This window comes from Crotalus tigris, unplaced genomic scaffold, assembly GCF_016545835.1.
Source record: "Crotalus tigris isolate CLP2741 ecotype Arizona unplaced genomic scaffold, ASM1654583v1 scf7180000024308.805542, whole genome shotgun sequence".
NCBI lineage: Eukaryota > Metazoa > Chordata > Lepidosauria > Squamata > Viperidae > Crotalus > Crotalus tigris.
In genome coordinates, this window is record NW_024100480.1 from 249,125 (window position 1) to 265,642 (window position 16,518).

Here is a 16,518-nt window from a genome sequence, read left to right on the forward strand (position 1 = left end):
CCGGTCGGTCCTAGAGGAGATCAACCCTGACTGCTCTTTAGAAGGCCAGATCCTGAAGTTGAACCTCAAGGACTTTGGCCACCTAATGAGAAGGAAGGACTCACTGGAGAAGAGCCTAATGCTGGGAAAGATGGAGGGCAAGAGAAGAAAGGGACAACGGAGAATGAGGTGGCTGGATGGAGTCCCTGAAGCAGCAGGCGTGAGCTTAAATGGACTCCAGAAGATGGTAGAGGACAGGAAGGCCTGGAGAAACGTTGTCCATGGGGTCGCGATGGGTCGGACACGACTTCGCAACTAACAACAAAACTTAACATTTTTAAATTGGCATGTTAGAGACTGTTTACAGAAAGAGGCACTTCGCCTGCTTATTGAATTACGCACTTTTTTAGATTTGCAGAAATCTACTGAACAACCTTAATGCCCTTGATATATCATTATATATCTACTTATACTTAATGTGCATTAATATAATGTATATGCCTAATATACTTAATATATATGAATGTAATATATAGTTAATATGCTTAATACATACCAATATAATATGTAAACTTAATGTACTTAATGCATATCAATACAATATATATACATAATACACACTTTAATATATATATCAAAACAATTACTCCTAGAAGCACGAAGCCGAAAACACCAGCCTGAAGATGACGAATGGGACTTCGTCGAAATGTCGCCAAGACACTTCCAATTTTACGCGGGAGAAAACCCGAATAACCAAAGACCTACATCAAAACAATACATATATATGTATATGTATATGTATATGTATATGTATGTATATATATATATATATATATATATATATATATATATATACACTTAATATGCTTAATATCTCAAAGAGCTGAGTTTGCACGACACGCTAAGCCATCAAAAGCAGCTAGACCCACAACCCAAAGCTAAAACTGACAATTCTTAGTAAGCTGGGTCCTCCACCATTGTGCCTTCACATAACACGGCCATATTTAAATATTATGCAAGTTAATGCATTTTATCTTCTTTTCCCATTATGAATGTCTGCTGGGAGGGGGAAAACGAGCGGTAAACCCAGTTGCATAACTGCATATTTTAGCTGGATTGCAGCCTAAGCTAATTAATCAACGGCAGCAGCTATGGATAATTAATCTGCTCCTGAAATCCATTTAGCCTTCATGTGTGACTGCATGAGCGAAAAGCTCAGAGACTGGGTCATTTGTAAGATGCTGCTTTTAAACAAGGTTGTTTCCCATCAACGTAAACAAGAGGCAGTGAATCTAAAGATTGTTTTCTAACACTGGATGCCCTTTTTAAAGCTTCTTATCCTGACTGTTCCCTAGTTGGGGTTAGGACAAGAAAAACAACTTTTTATTTCCACCTTTTATTTTGAGAAGTGTTCACAGGAGCCAGCTGTCACATTTCACATGTTCTTGGGTTTGTTTGTTTGTTTGTTTGTTTTAAATCCAGGTTTAATTAAATGTGTTAATTGTTCACACTGTCAGGAAGTTTCTCCTTAGTTCTAGGTTGCTTCTCTCCTTGATTAGTTTCCATCCGTTGCTTCTTGTCCTGCCTTCAGGTGCTTTGGAGAGTAGCTTGACTCCCTCTTCTTTGGGGCAGCCCCTGAGATACTGGAAGTCTGCTATCATGTCCCCCCTCGTCCTTCTCTTCATTAAACTAGACATACCCAATTCCAGCAAGCGATCTTTATATCTTTTAGCCTCCAGTCCTCCAATCATCTTTGTTGCTCTTCTCTGCACTCTTTCCAGAGTCTCAACATCTTTTTTACATCGCGGTGACCAAAACTGATGCAGTATTCCAAGTGTGGCCTTACCAAGGCCTTGTAAAGCAGTATTAACACTTCACGTGATCTTGATTCTATCCCTCTGTTAAGGCAGCCTAGCACTGTGTTGGCTTTTTTGGCAGCTGCAGCACACAGCTGGCTCCTGTTTAAGTGATTGTCCACTAGGACTCTGAGATCCCTCTCACAGTTACTACCATTGAGCCAGGTAGCACCTATACTGTACCTGTACATTTGGTTTTTCTTGCCTAAATGTAGAACCTTTCTTTTTTCACCACGGAATTGTTACATTTTTTTAATTGTTAAGGTTGTTAATAAAGTGACCAACCGTCCTCCTTTAGGGAGGACAGTCCTCCTTTTGTAAGTTCTGTCCTCCCTCAAAAAGTGTCCTCCTTCATGTCCTCCTTTTCGATATTTGAAGACTAATCTGCAGGGCTTTTTTTTCCCTCATAGAAGCTCAGAATGGCGTTCCGGCACCTTTTTTTGATGTTTTTTTTTTCAGCTTTTGCATGAGCTGTGCTACTCACACTATTGGCTTTCAAAAGCCAATAGGAATTGCTGCTGAGTGCGCCAAAACACCCGGCTGGCAAACTTTGCACATGCAAGTTGTCTGTATTATTGTTGTAATGAATAAAATATTTCTTTTATTTACGATATTTTTTCTTCAGTTTATTTGTCTCCTCCTTTTCATTGTAAAAAAGTTGGTCACCTTATTGTTAAGTCCCTTTTTTCAGCGCTGCTGTAACTTCAAACGGTCACCAAATGAATGCTTGCAAGTTGTGGACTGGCTGTGTAAGGCTCTTGGGTGAGGACAAAGGAATCCAAGTAGCCACACAAACCAGGATGAAGGAATACAAAAATGAAGATTCACGAGCACGATGTTTCCTTGAATGGAACCAAACTTCTGCATGCCGTTAGGCTAATTAAACTAATCCATCATGCAAGGTGTATCTGAGGCCAGGCTAGAAAAACTGGGTGTGAAGCAGATGTCAAGTATTTTGATGAAGTATCGGGTGTGTAACTCTGCAGCCACTGTTAACTTCGAAAAACAGGTCGTAAGTAGCTTTTGGGTGGCCTGTTGTAATGTTGGACGGTCCTTAAGCTACCGGCCTTAAGTGTTGTGAGTCCGTGCCAGCCCCTGGACCCGGTAGCTGAGTCCAGGGAATCAGAGTCGGAGGAAGGCTCTGATGAGCTCCAGGACTTACAATCTACTCGTGCTCTGGCTGAGACCCAGCTGTGCGGGGAAGCTGAGTCAGACTCTGAGGACTCACAGCTGGAAGACTTCATAGACGCTCGCAAATGCCAACAAGCAACAAGAGCAGGACAGAGGGAGGTCAGGGGGCGGCTCCAAGGGAGGAGGAGAAGGCATTGAGAAGCCACGCCTTGGGGCTGCATAATAAAAAGGGAAGGTGTGGGCGGTGCTGGTTGCGGAAGGCAACCGTTGGCAAAGGGCTCAAGTTTCATGGGATCCTGTTTTGTTCGCCTTGCCTGTGAACAATTATCTGTTTGCATCGTGTTCTGTTTGCCTTGGACAATTCTCCGTTTGCATCGTGTTCCGTTTGCCTTGGACAATTCTCCATTTGCATCGTGTTTTGTTTGCCTTTGCTTTTGGGACATTTTGCAGGTCTGTACCTAATTAATAAAAGGGGTTTTTGTTTTCCCTGCATTTCCAGCCTACTGGTTAAAAGCGGAGTTCGTCCTTGTGAGTTAACAAGGACTCACGTAAGCTGGGACAGAACAGTAAGTCAAGGATTATCTGTGAAGATGGGAAGGGGTTTTTTTTTAACCCCCAAACTTACCTGCAATAGAGGCCTCTGCACACCCAGCATTTTCATGGTGTCGGCATTCGCCAGGATCTTCAGAGGATCGGTAATCTTGGTGACACCCTCGATTTCCTTGTTAATTTCACCCAGAACTTGATTAAGAAAAATGTTCTTAATGTACATGGTGAGGAACTCTCGGAGAGGGCACTGTTTCGTGGGGCCGAGGCCCAAAGCCTGTTCGACCTCTTGAATAAACCTGAAATATGAACAAAAACAGGGAGATGCATCATTACGACAGCAGGCAATGCCACCAGGACATTATTGAAGCTTGTGAATTTCGCCATTTCAACACAACACAGCGAGTCCTTTGAGTTACAACGGTTCATTTAGTGACAAAGTTACAACAGCCGTGAGAAAAGTGACTTTGGACTGTTTTTGCACACTTATAACCATTGTAGTACACACACACATGGTTCTGTGATCAAAATTCGGACACTTGGCAACTGACTCGTACTTATGACGGTCGCGGTGTTTTTTTTCTTCTTTCTTTAATGTATTTATCCCACCTGTAAAATACATTAAACAAAGGAACAAAGAGACTGCGGATTTGAAAACAAAACACTGATCCCACATCTATTTAGCTCATTTTATTTTTCTAAGAAAGCACGATTTATGACTACAATTAAAAGATGACAGCTTCACTTATGTCTGTGTGAGGATGTACACAGTCGAAGATTGGTACGGAAACATTTTTATTTCCTGAAAGAAAGAAAAAACAGCCTCTTTAACCCATCAGCCGCAGCTCCGATTCATGGTTTGTTTGTAGAACACGCAGTTTCTTCATGGTGATAAAAGTAAAAATCCGCATAGCTGGTCCTTGACGTAGGAATGTGATGGAGCCTGCCCATCAGTAAAACACAAAAACTATAAAAAAAACCACAGTTCTTAAGCCAGGGGTCTTCAAACTTGGCCCTTTTATGACTTGTGGACTTCAACTCCCAGAATTCCTTAGTCAGTGGGCACGCTGGCTGAGGAATTCTGAGAGTTGAAGTCCACAAGTCATAAAAGGGCCAAGTTTGAAGACCTCTGGCTTAAGCGAATCACTGACATAACCTGGTTGTTACGAATCTGGCTTCCCCCACTGACTTTACTTGTCACAAAAAGTGGGACACCGCAAAGGTCACAAAAAGTGGGACACCGCAAAGGTCATCAATACAAGCCAGTTGCCAAGCATCCGAATATTGATCGCATGGTCAAGGGGATGCCGCAAAGGCCGTAACACGGTCCTAAGTCAACTTTTGTCAGTGGCGTTGTAACTTTGAACGGTCAATAAACAAACTATTGTTAAGTTGAGGACTACTCGTACTTTGAACGTGGTTCATCTCCAGCAGAAGGCCATCTGAATTTGTGTGATCTCATGTACAATTAAAGCACGCCTTGAGAAGGCCTAGAGCAGGGGTAGGCAACCTTGGCTCTTTTATGACTGGTGGACCTCAACTCCCAGAATTCCTGAGCCAGCCACGCTGAGGGGAAAGGGAGAGGTTTCCAAGCTGAGCCAGGCTGGCTCAGGAATTCTGGGAGTTGAAGTCCACGCGTCATAAAAGAGCCAAGGTTGCCTACCCCTGGTCTAGGAGGCTCACCGCTTAAAACAGGAGGACTTAGGCCAGGGGTAGGCAACCTTGGCTCTTTTATGACTGGTGGACTTCAACTCCCAGAATTCCTGAGCCAGCATGAGGGAACTATGGCCCCCTCATGACTTGTGGACTTCAATTCCCAGAATTCCTGAGCCAGCATGGGGGAACTATGGCCCCCTCATGACTTGTGGACTTCAACTCCCAGAATCCCTGAGCCAGCATGGCTCAGCTTGGAAACTCTCCCTTTCCCCTCAGCATGGCTGGCTCAGGAATTCTGGGAGTTGAAGTCCACTAGTCCTAAAAGAGCCAAGATTGCCTACCCCTGGCCTAGATGGAGGAGCTGAAGGACCAAGCGATCTTATGAAAACAGCCGCATTTTGACAGCTGAAGAAAATCTTAACGGCGTTTCCAGGAGCCCTTTGACAAGAATGCAGTCAAATTAATTTGGCAATTGTAGGATTACGTGTCAAGGCAACAACTGTTGGGGGAATTCATTTATCTTTTTAGCCCAATCTCGAACAGCAGTTTCCCCCCCCCCTTTGACAATCTCATTATTAACAACAATAAAACATCATCGCACATAAAAATGAAACGGAGTCTGGGGAACGATGAGAAGCCATATTCCAGGTCAAGCGGATGGTAAATAAACGTGGCTGCTTTAGATCACAAACGTTTCTTCCGAGAGGCAACCCGCTGTTGTATGCAGGGAGTCCTCGACTCGCAACGATTCGTTTAGTGACCGTTCGAAGTTGCAACAGCGCTGAAAAAAGGGACTGATGGCTGTTTTTCACACTGTAAGGGTCTCGTTTTGACACCATCAGCATGGTGAGGTCTTTCTGAGCTTGGTGGTTTTGATGTGTGCACTGATGGTGTTATTAAGTTGGGTTATGAAACGCCTGCAAGAAAACCACCAAGCTCAGAGAGCACCAAGGACACCATAGTTGTCTGTCCTCCTCCTCCTTTCCGCAAAGCCCACTCCCTTCTAACCCTGATGATGTTCCCTAGTTGGGTCATGAAATGTCTGCAAGAAAACCCCCCAGCTCAGGGACCCCACAGTCCTTCCTCCTCCTCCTCCTCCTCCTCCTCCTCCTCCTCCTCCTCCTCCTCCTCCTCTCTGCAAACCCCTCTCCTTTCTAGCCCTGATGATGTTCCCTAGTTGGGTCATGAAATATTTGCAAGAAAACCACCAAACTCAGAGAGCACCAAGGACCCCACTGTCTTTTTCCTCCTCCTCCTCCTCTTCCCCTCCTCTCCACAATCCCCTTTCCCTTCTAGCCCTGATGATGTTCCCTAGTTGGGTCATGAAACGTCTGCAAGAAAACCACCAAGCTCAGAAAGCACCAAGGACCTCTTATCTGAACCAGCTACGAATATTCTCTTTTATTGGGAGTGGCTTTCCCTGTATACTTCCATGTAAACAGAAAGCAAACCTCTCTCCCTTCCAGCACTGATGATGTTACCTACTTGGGTTGTGAAATGTCTGCAAGGAATCCACCCAGTTCAGAGGGCACCAAACACCTGAGCTCATTTCAACCCCAAGCTAGAAATATTGTGTCCTAGGGGACTGGAGGCTAAAATATATAAGGAACGGTTGCTAGAATTGGGTATGTCTAGTTTAACAAAGAGAAGGACAAGGGGGGACATGATAGCAGTCTTCCAATATCTCAGGGGCTGCCCCAAAGAAGAGGGAGTCAAGCTCTTCTCCAAAGCCCCTGAAGGCAGGAGAAGCAACGGATGGAAACTACTCAAGGAGAGAAGCAACCTGGAACTAAGGAGAAACTTCCTGACAGTGAGAACAATTAACCAGTGGAACAACCTGCCTCCAGAAGCTGTGAATGCTCCAACACTGGAAGTTTGTAAGAAGAGACTGGACAGCCATTTGTCCGAAATGGTGTAGGGTTTCCTGCCTGAGCAGAGGATTGGACTAGATGACCTCCAAGGTCCCTTCCAACTTTACTACTATTATTATTATTATCTCTTCTAGCGTTACAGCATGACAAAAACAGGTTTCCCACTTGTTGCCTTCAAAAGAACAGTTCTTTCAGGAACATCTACATGATATCCCTGTATATCAGGGGTTCTCAACCTTGGCAACTTTAAGACTTGTGGACTTCAACTCCCAGAATTCCTCAGCCAGCTTTGCTGGCTGAGGAATTCTGGGAGTTGAAGTCCACAAGTCTTAAAGTTCCCAAGGTTGAGAACCCCTGCTGTATATATTCCAAATTGGCATTTTAACGGAGGGACTCAAAGTCTGTTGACCCTCTTGGGACGATAATTCCAATTCCGAGACTCCTTCACTTCTTATTCACTAATAATAATAATTAATGTACTACTATATCTTCCCCGCCGCTGCCTTCAAAAGAACAGGAGCCTCTGAAATGGTAAATATCCCCCCCCCCCTTGTCCATCCAATGTCAGATAGGATAGAATCAACTCAATTAACACCCTTCCCTGCTGCTCCCCCAGCCCACTCAGCCCCCCCATCCTCCTCTAATCAGTTAACAAACACTCTTGTGAGGGCCTGTGTGTCTGTCAATCCAATTATTTCCTATCTGGGATGTGAAGACACTCCATTAAATACAGCAGACAGATGGCCCTTTCACCGATCATTCAGCTGAGCTGATTAGCTACTTAGGGGGTGCAAAAATGGATGCAACTGGGTGTTAAGCATTGGAAAGCTCCCGAGGACAAAACTTCACACCTGTGCGGTCACTGTGTCCAGCACAACAACAGGGTGAAGTTTGGGACCTCACGCCTGCCGAGCTCTCTGCTCCAGCTAATGCTACACAACTCAGACTGAAGGATGAAGATCGCTCGGTTTGTTTGGATAACTGACCGCTTGTTATGCTAAATTTTATTCATTTATGTCCCACCTTTATGGTTTTTACAAATAACTCCAGGCGGTGAACAGATACAATACACTTTCCTCCTCTTATTTGCCCTACGACAACAAGCCTGCGAGGTCACTTGGCTTGAGAAAGAGAGAGTGACACGTCCAAGGTCTTCTCAACCGGTCAGCTTTCAGGCCTAAAGTAGGACTAGAACTCACTGTCTCCTGGTGATTGGCCCAAAGTCACCCAGATGGCTTTCATGCCTAAGGCGGAACTAGAACTCACCATCTCCCGGTGACTGGCCCAAAGTCACCCAGCTGGCTTTCACGCCTAAGGCGGAACTAGAACTCGCTGTCTCCTGGTGACTGCCCAAAGTCACCCACCTGGCTTTCACTCCTAAGGCGGAACTAGAACTCACCATCTCCTGGTGACTGGCCCAAAGTCACCCAGCTGGCTTTCATGCCTAAGGTGGAACTAGAACTCACCATCTCCTGGTGACTGGCCCAAAGTCACCCACCTGGCTTTCACGCCTAAGGCGGAACTAGAACTCACCGTCTCTTGGTGACTGGCCCAAAGTCACCCAGCTGGCTTTCACGCCTAAGGCGGAACTAGAACTCACCATCTCCTGGTGACTGGCCCAAAGTCACCCGGCTGGCTTTTATGCCTAAGGTGGAACTAGAACTCACCGTCTCCTGGTGACTGGCCCAAAGTCACCCAGTTGGCTTTCATGCCTAAGGCGGAACTAGAACTCGCCGTCTCCTGGTGACTGGCCCAAAGTCACTAACTGGCTTTCACGCCTAAGGCGGAACTAGAACTCACCATCTCCTGGTGACTGGCCCAAAGTCACCCACCTGGCTTTCACGCCTAAGGCGGAACTAGAACTCACCGTCTCCTGGTGACTGGCCCAAAGTCACCCAGCTGGCTTTCACGCCTAAGGCGGAACTAGAACTCACCATCTCCTGGTGACTGGCCCAAAGTCACCCGGCTGGCTTTTATGCCTAAGGTGGAACTAGAACTCACCGTCTCCTGGTGACTGGCCCAAAGTCACCCAGTTGGCTTTCACACCTAAGGCGAAACTAGAACTTGCTGTCTCCTGGTGACTGGCCCAAAGTCACTAACTGGCTTTCACGCCTAAGGCAGGACTAGAACTCACTGTCTCCTGGTTTCTAGCCTGGGGCCTTAACTACTACTAGACCAGTCTGGATCTCAGCGAAGGGAGGACAGGTCTGAACACTCCAAAACGGATGTTCAGACCAAAGACAGCCTAATCCAAGGAGTGACTCAGAAAGACGGGACAAAACGACATTTGAAACGCCAGCAGCAGCCGCTAAGCTCACTCTTCCAGGCCTGTGTCTATCCAGAACCCTGACCACAAAGAAATCGGCGCACCCTTTACAGACACAGGGATCAGATCCCCAGGAAAGCAACACAAAAAGTCACAACCGACACAGATTCCGCACTCTTTAAGAAACCACTTTACGTTCCATGCGAGGCTGCGTTTAAGCCAAGTCCCGTTTTGAACCTCCATCAAGCTCATTATGAAGCTGGCGGGGAAAGGCAGCTCCGAAGGGGCGAACAACATTGTGTTTTTTGAAGAGGGGGGTGTGAAACCTCCCCCCACTAAGGCGAACATCTGAGCGGGCGAAGTTAGACACAAAGCTCATGAGGCAGAAAGAAAGATGACCGGAGTACAGGCCCGCTTAAACAAAATTCAGGTTGCTAAGTGGGACCTTCGTTAAGTGAGTGTTGCCCCAGTGTACGACTTTCCTTGACACCTTTGTTCAGCGAATCCCTGCAGTTGTTAAGTTAGTGAAATTAGTTTTTGCTTGCCGGAAGTTTGCAAAAGGGGGCACCGTGACCCGGGACACTGCGACCGTCCTAAACCTGAGTCAGTTGTCAAGCATCTGCACGTACATCCCGGGACGCTGCAATGGGTGGTCAGTGTGAAAACAATGGGAGACTTGAGCTTTTTCGTAACCGCCAATCACACGCCCTCTCCACCCCCCACACCCCCCACCCCCAAAAGAGAAATTCTGAATAATGTGCTTGAAGCATCCTAACTTTTTACTACGGGCGCCTTTGAAGCCCAGAGCTGTTGTGTTAATTACAGGCTGAAAAGCAAGAACGTCTACAAGAGAGCAGCCGGTGCTTCTAGCGGTCCAGATGGAAAGCGCAAAGGGGGCCATATTGCTTGGGCCTGACTCTGTAGGAAAAGGAGGGGCTGGGGTGAGGTGGAGGGGGGGGCTGGAAAGGGAAGGCACACCAAGCAAATGAAATTTCTCTTTTTCCTAGAGGCTACGTTCGCTTCTAAAAAGAAATGCAAAGTTGTTGGTTTTTTTAAACCAACAAACTTTTTTTTTTTTTAAAAAAAGCAAACATATGAAGACCAGTTGGGTAGGTCTAGTTTAATGAAGAGAAGGACGAGGGGGGACATGACCGCAGTCTTCCAATCTCTCAGGGGCTGCCCCAAAGAAGAGGCAGTCAAGCTATTCTCCAAAGGGTCTGAAGGCAGGACAACAAGCAACGGATGGAAACTAATCAAGGAGAGAAGCAACAAGGAACTAAGGAGAAACTTCCTGACAGTGAGAACAATTAACCGGTGGAACTACCTGCCTCCAGAAGCAGTGAATGCTCCAACACTGGAAGTTTTTAAGAAGAGACTGGACAGCCATTTGTCCAAAATGGTGTAGGGTTTCCTGCCTGAGCAGGGGGTTGGACTAGATGACCTCCAAGGTCCTTTCCAATATCATCATCATCATCATTATTATTATTATTATCTGTCTCGCATAGCCACGGGAATTCCAGGCTCGGTGGCGGTCATAAACTGAGGACCACTTGCATGCTAAAAAGGCACTTTACCTTCCTGAATTACCTTGACTGCGTTGGCTTAATCAGCGCTGAAAAAAGGGACTTACGACTGTTTTTCACACTTACGACGGTTGCAGCATCTCCCAGGGTCACGTGATCAAGATTCAGACGCTTGGCAACTGACTCCTATTTACGACGGTCGCAGTGTCCTGGGGGGGGATCACGTGATCCCCTTTTGCGACCTCCTGACAAGCAAAGCCAATGGGGGGGGGGAAGCCAGATTCACTTAACAACCGTGGAACCGACTTAACAACTGCAGTGATTTGGTTAACGACGGCAGGCAGAAAGGTCGTAAAACGGGGCAAAACCCGCCGAGCAAATGTCTCAGAGACATTTTGGGCTCCGTTGTGGTTATGAACTGAGGACTAACTATATCTGTGCACACACACACATACACACTCACACCCACATGGGGGGACACAAAAACGATAACTTGAACGCTAACGTAAACTCTTGGGAAATACGAAAACAGTAAATTTGGGAATGCAAATTTAAACTCTCGGGATAATTTTCCACGGACGAAGCCCCGCTGAGGCGTGAACTCCATTCTTAGGGACGGGCAAATAGGATTGAGTGTCCTAAGTCTAATTATTTCCCGCCTTGCTAAAAGGGGCAAAACAGGCTTATTAAGGGGGGAGTTTGTCCGTAAATTTCTCGTTTGAAAGTGGCAACGGGGATACTTAAACCCCTCGGACCAGATCTGAGAAGCTGTGCTCTTGCCGTGAAATCCTAATTAATGCCGTAACAAGCTACTCACGGGTCTCAAAAGCAGCCTAGATGGGGATAAAGGAGGAGGAGAAAACGGTTAGCATTTAATTTAAATGAAAGAGAAGGGGCTTCGACAGGACACAAATCGTGTTAGGGGCTAATAAAGGGATCCGATGAAGTAAGTGAAGTGTAAGTGGTAATTCGTTAGGCTTGGGGCGGTGGGATCATGAGAAAACACGCATGGTGGGGCTAACATATTAAACAGCCATCGTAAGCCCACCGGGAAAAATCAGCAGGGTTCAGCAAGGAAAGGACAGCACTGTTAGACAACAATTTAAAAAACACAATTGAGAGCAGAATTAACAACAACAACAGTGTTGGAAGGGACCTTGGAGGTTTTCTAGTCCAATTCCCAGCTCAAGCAGGAGACCCTAGACCAGGGGTCTTCAAATGTGGCCCGTTGATGACTGGTGGACGTCAACTCCCAGAATTCCTCAGCCAGCCTCCATTTTGTTTGTTAGATTTAAGACACGGGTCTTCAAACTTGGCCCTGTTATGACTTGTGGACTTCAACTCCCAGAATTCCTCAGCCAGCCTCCATTTTGTTTGTTAGATTTAAGACAGGGGTCTTAAAATGTGGCCCGTTGATGACTGGTGGACGTCAACTCCCAGAATTCCTCAGCCAGCCTCCATTTTGTTTGTTAGATTTAAGACACGGGTCTTCAAACTTGGCCCTGTTATGACTTGTGGACTTCAGCTATCAGAATTCCTCAGCCAGTCTCCATTTTGTTTGTTAGATTTAAGACAGGGGTCTTCAAACCCGGCCCATTTATGACTGGTGGACGTCAACTCCCAGGATTCCTCAGCTAGCCTCCATTTTGTGTGTTAAATTGAAGACAGGGGTCTTCAAATGTGGCCCTTTTATGACTGGTGGACTTCAGCTCCCAGAATTGCTCAGCCAGCCTCCATTTTGTTTGTTAGATTTAAGACAGGGTTCTTCAAACTTGGCCTGTTTATGAGTGGTGGACTTCAGCTCCCAGAATTCCTCAGCCAGTCTCCATTTTGTTTGTTAGATTTAAGACAGGGTTCTTCAAACTTGGCCTGTTTATGAGTGGTGGACTTCAGCTCCCAGAATTCCTCAGCCAGCCTCCATTTTGTTTGTTAGATTTAAGGCAGGGGTCTTCAAACGTGGCCCTTTTATGACTGGTGGACTTCAACTCCCAGAATTGCTCAGCCAGCCTCCATTTTGTGTGTTAGATTGAAGACAGGGGGTCTTCAAATGTGGCTCTTTTATGACTGGTGGACTTCAACTCCCAGAATTCCTCACGTGCCTGGCTGAGGAATTCTGGGAGTTGGAGTCCACCGGTCATAAAAGAGCCACGTTTGAAGACCCCTGCCCTAGATCATTCCAGACAAGGGGCTGTCCGGTCTCTTCTTAAAAACCTCTAGGGATGATGCACCCCCAGTTTCTGGAGGCAAGTCGTTCTGCTGGTTAACTGTTCTGGCTGTTGGGAAATTTCTCCTTATTTCTCCAAATTGAAGACAGAACATAGAATAGAGTGGGAAGGGACGGTTCTCTTCACGTGACCCCAAAGAAGGGGTCCCCCCCCCCACACACACACTGCAACTCGTAGGCCACCCCAGAGGCATCCGGCTGGCCACGACGAGCCAGTTGGTCTGATCCGACACGGCTCTCTTCCCCCCCATGCCTGGCGGGCGCCGGGGAGTGGCATACGCTGTGCTGTTGAACCGGTTCCCGAGGCTTCTGGGTGCCATATGGAGGGGCTTCGTGATGCCAGCCTCTTTATGCCTCTTGTCTTGGTGAGGGTGCCAGGAAGAAGACGAAAAAGGAGACCACAGAAGAGCATCCAAGCTCTGGCTGATCTGTAGTCAAGGGCCTTCTCCCCACTCCTTGGGGGACCCAGCCGTGGTGGCCTCCGGTAAATAAACAAAGAGCTCTTTTGGAAATACCATCCCCGACCGGTTTTAAATCAAGCCGGGGGGCCTCAGTTCTATTACACAACAAAGTTGTCACCATTAAGTGACTTCAGATGGTTTTTATTCAGCGACGTTTTGCCCGTGGTTGACTCTCTGGGGGCAGGAATGACCCTCCCCTCCCCACACACACAATCTGAGAATGAAATAAGGGGGGGGGAGGCCCTGTACCAGGACTTGAATACTTCCACCAGCTGGCCAAAGTTCTCCTTGGTTCTGGTGCTCATGGTTGAAATGTCTTAATTTTAGATTGTCGGCAAGGGTGGGGAACTATGGGCCCTTTATGACTTGTGGATTTTCATTCCCAGGATTCCTGAGCCAGGATGGAAGGAAGGAAGGAAGGAAGGAAGGAAGGAAGGAAGGAAGGAAGGAAGGAAGGAAGGAAGGAAGGCAGGCAGGCGGGAGGGGGGAGGGAAGGAGGGGAGGAAGGAAGGGAGGAAGGAAGGAAGGAAGAAAAAGATGGATGGATGATGGAAGGAAGAAAGGAAGGAAGGAAAGGAAGAAAAAAGGAAAGAAAGAAGGAAGCAAGGAAAAGATGGGTGGATGATGGATGGATGGATGGAAGGAGGGAGGGAGGGGGAGGGGAAGGAAGGAAGGAAGAAAGAAAGAAAGAAAAAGATGGATGGATGGATGATGGAAGGAAGAAAAGAAAGAAGGAAGCAAGGAAAAGATGGATGGATGATGGAAGGAAGGAAGGAAGGAAGGAAGAAAAAGATGGATGGATGATGGATGATGAAAGGAAGGAAGGAAAGGAAGAAAAGAAAGAAGGAAGGAAAGAAGGAAGCAAGGAAAAGATGGGTGGATGATGGATGGATGGATGGATGGATGGATGGAAGGAAGGAAGGAAGGAAGGAAGGAAGGAAGGAAGGAAGGAAGGAAGGAAGGAAGGAAGGAAGGAAGATGAAGGGACTAAACATCAAAGAATATAACAGTACCACAGTACTTAAGTATAAGGCCATTTCAGCTGTAGCCATGTCTATTTTTCAGTTCATAGTTGCTTAAAAAAAGAAACATCTACACAAACCATAAAATATGTGTTTTTAGTCCAACCACAGTCTCAAGCGTATCAAGGCAAAACAAAACAAACAAACAAGCTAAGCCCACATAAGGACTACCCTTGCATTTTTTGTTCCTTTTTATTTATTATCTGTGAAGCACTTTGTGTTTCTCTCTGAAGAAATTCATTTTTCCACTTTCATCTGTTCCTCTAAACATAATAAGATAATTATGAACTTCAACCCTGGTTTCTGAATCTATTCTACCCAATTTGGGGTCATCTGTAGATCTCAGACGCACAAGGTCCACCTTCTCAACCGAGTCAACAGTGGGGCTCCTGGCTTCCTCTGTGAGCTGGCCTCTTCTCTTGCAGACGTTTCATGACCCAACTAGACAACACCATCAGTGCTAGAAGGGTGTCTGGGGTTTGCTCTCGTTTTATATGCAAGTATGTATACAGGGCATGCCACTTGTATATAAAGAGAGAGCAGACCCCACTCCCTTCTAGCCCTGATGGTGTTACCTAGTTGGGTCATGAAACGTCTGCAAAACTACCAAGCTCAGAGAGGACCAAGGATTCCACAGTCTTCCTTCCTTCCTTCCTTCCTTCCTTCCTTCCTTCCTTCCTTCCTTCCTTCCTTCCTTCCTTTACTCACTCACTCACTCACTCTCTTCCTCAAATCCCTCTCCTTTCTGATGTTACCCAGTTGGGTCATGAAATGTCTGTAAGAAAACCACCCAGCTCAGTGAGCACCAAGGACCCCATAGTCGTCGTCCTCCTCCTCCTCCTCCTCCTCCTCCTCCTCCTCCTCCTCCCCTCCTCTCCACAATCCTAGAACTGATGATGTTCCCTAGTTGGGTCATGAAACGTCTGTAAGAAAACCACCCAGCTCAGTGAGCACCAAGGACCCCACCATCTTTTTCCTCCTCCTCCTCCTCCTCCTCCTCCTCCTCCTCCTCCTCCTCCTCCTCCTCCCACAAACCCCAGTCCCTTCTAGCCCTGATGATGTTCCCTAGTTGGGTCATGAAACGTCTATAAGAAAACAAGCAAGCTCAGAGAGCACCAAGGACCCCACAGTCGTCGTCCTCCTCCTTCTCCTCCTCCTCCTCCTCCTCCTCCTCCTCTTCCCCTCCTCTCCACAATCCCCCTTCCCTTCTAGAACTGATGATGTTCCCTAGTTGGGTCATGAAACGTCTGCAAGAAAACCACCAAGCTCAGAGAGCACCAAGGACCCCACAGTCCTCCTCCTCCTTTCCACAATCCTCCCTCCCTTCTAGCCTTGATTATGTTCCCTAGTTGAGCCATGAAAGGTCCGCAAGAAAACCACCCAGCTCAAAGACCACCAAGGACCCCACAAATCAACCCGAGCTACAAATATTCTCTTCTACAAGCCGACCGTTAGCCAACCCGTGGAAGTGTGTTGGGCCCAGTACAGGTAGTCTTCAACTTATAACTGTTCGTTTAGTGACCGTTCATAGTTAGAACGGCACTGAAAAAAAGTGACTTAGGACCGTTTTTCACGCTTACGACCGTTGCAGCATCCCCACGGTCACGGGATCAAAATTCAGATGTTTGGCAACCGACTCATACTCATGACGGTCGCAGCGTCCTACAGGGATGGTCGCACGATCTCCTTTTGCGAACTTCTGACAAGCAAAGTCCATGGAGGGAAGCCGGATTCACTTAATAGCCGTGTTACTCATTTAACAACTGTGGTGATTCATTTAACAACCATTACAAGGAAGGTCGTAAAATGGGGTGGGGGAAACTGAACAACTGTCTTGCTTGGCCTCCATTGTGATGGTTAAGTCTGTACCAAATTTGGCAGAACATTTCGTGCTCAAAAGCTGGCAGGGCCGTGGAACTCGTCCCACATTTAAATAACGGTTAAAGCTCAGACCGGGATAACAAACCCCTGCGGAAGGCTGGA

General features: G+C 46.8%; 1 protein-coding gene across 4 annotated transcripts in view; it reads right to left on the minus strand.

Annotated features, from left to right (window-relative positions):
• The window catches only part of EXOC4 (exocyst complex component 4), a 281,528-nt gene that overhangs the window by 50,358 nt on the left and 214,652 nt on the right, over positions 1 to 16,518 (minus strand). For all 4 annotated transcript variants that reach the window (XM_039324739.1, XM_039324738.1, XM_039324737.1 and 1 more), the window contains one exon: positions 3,592 to 3,811. In XM_039324739.1, coding sequence (XP_039180673.1) covers positions 3,592 to 3,811 — 220 coding nt within the window. The remainder of the gene's footprint in view (positions 1 to 3,591; positions 3,812 to 16,518) is intronic.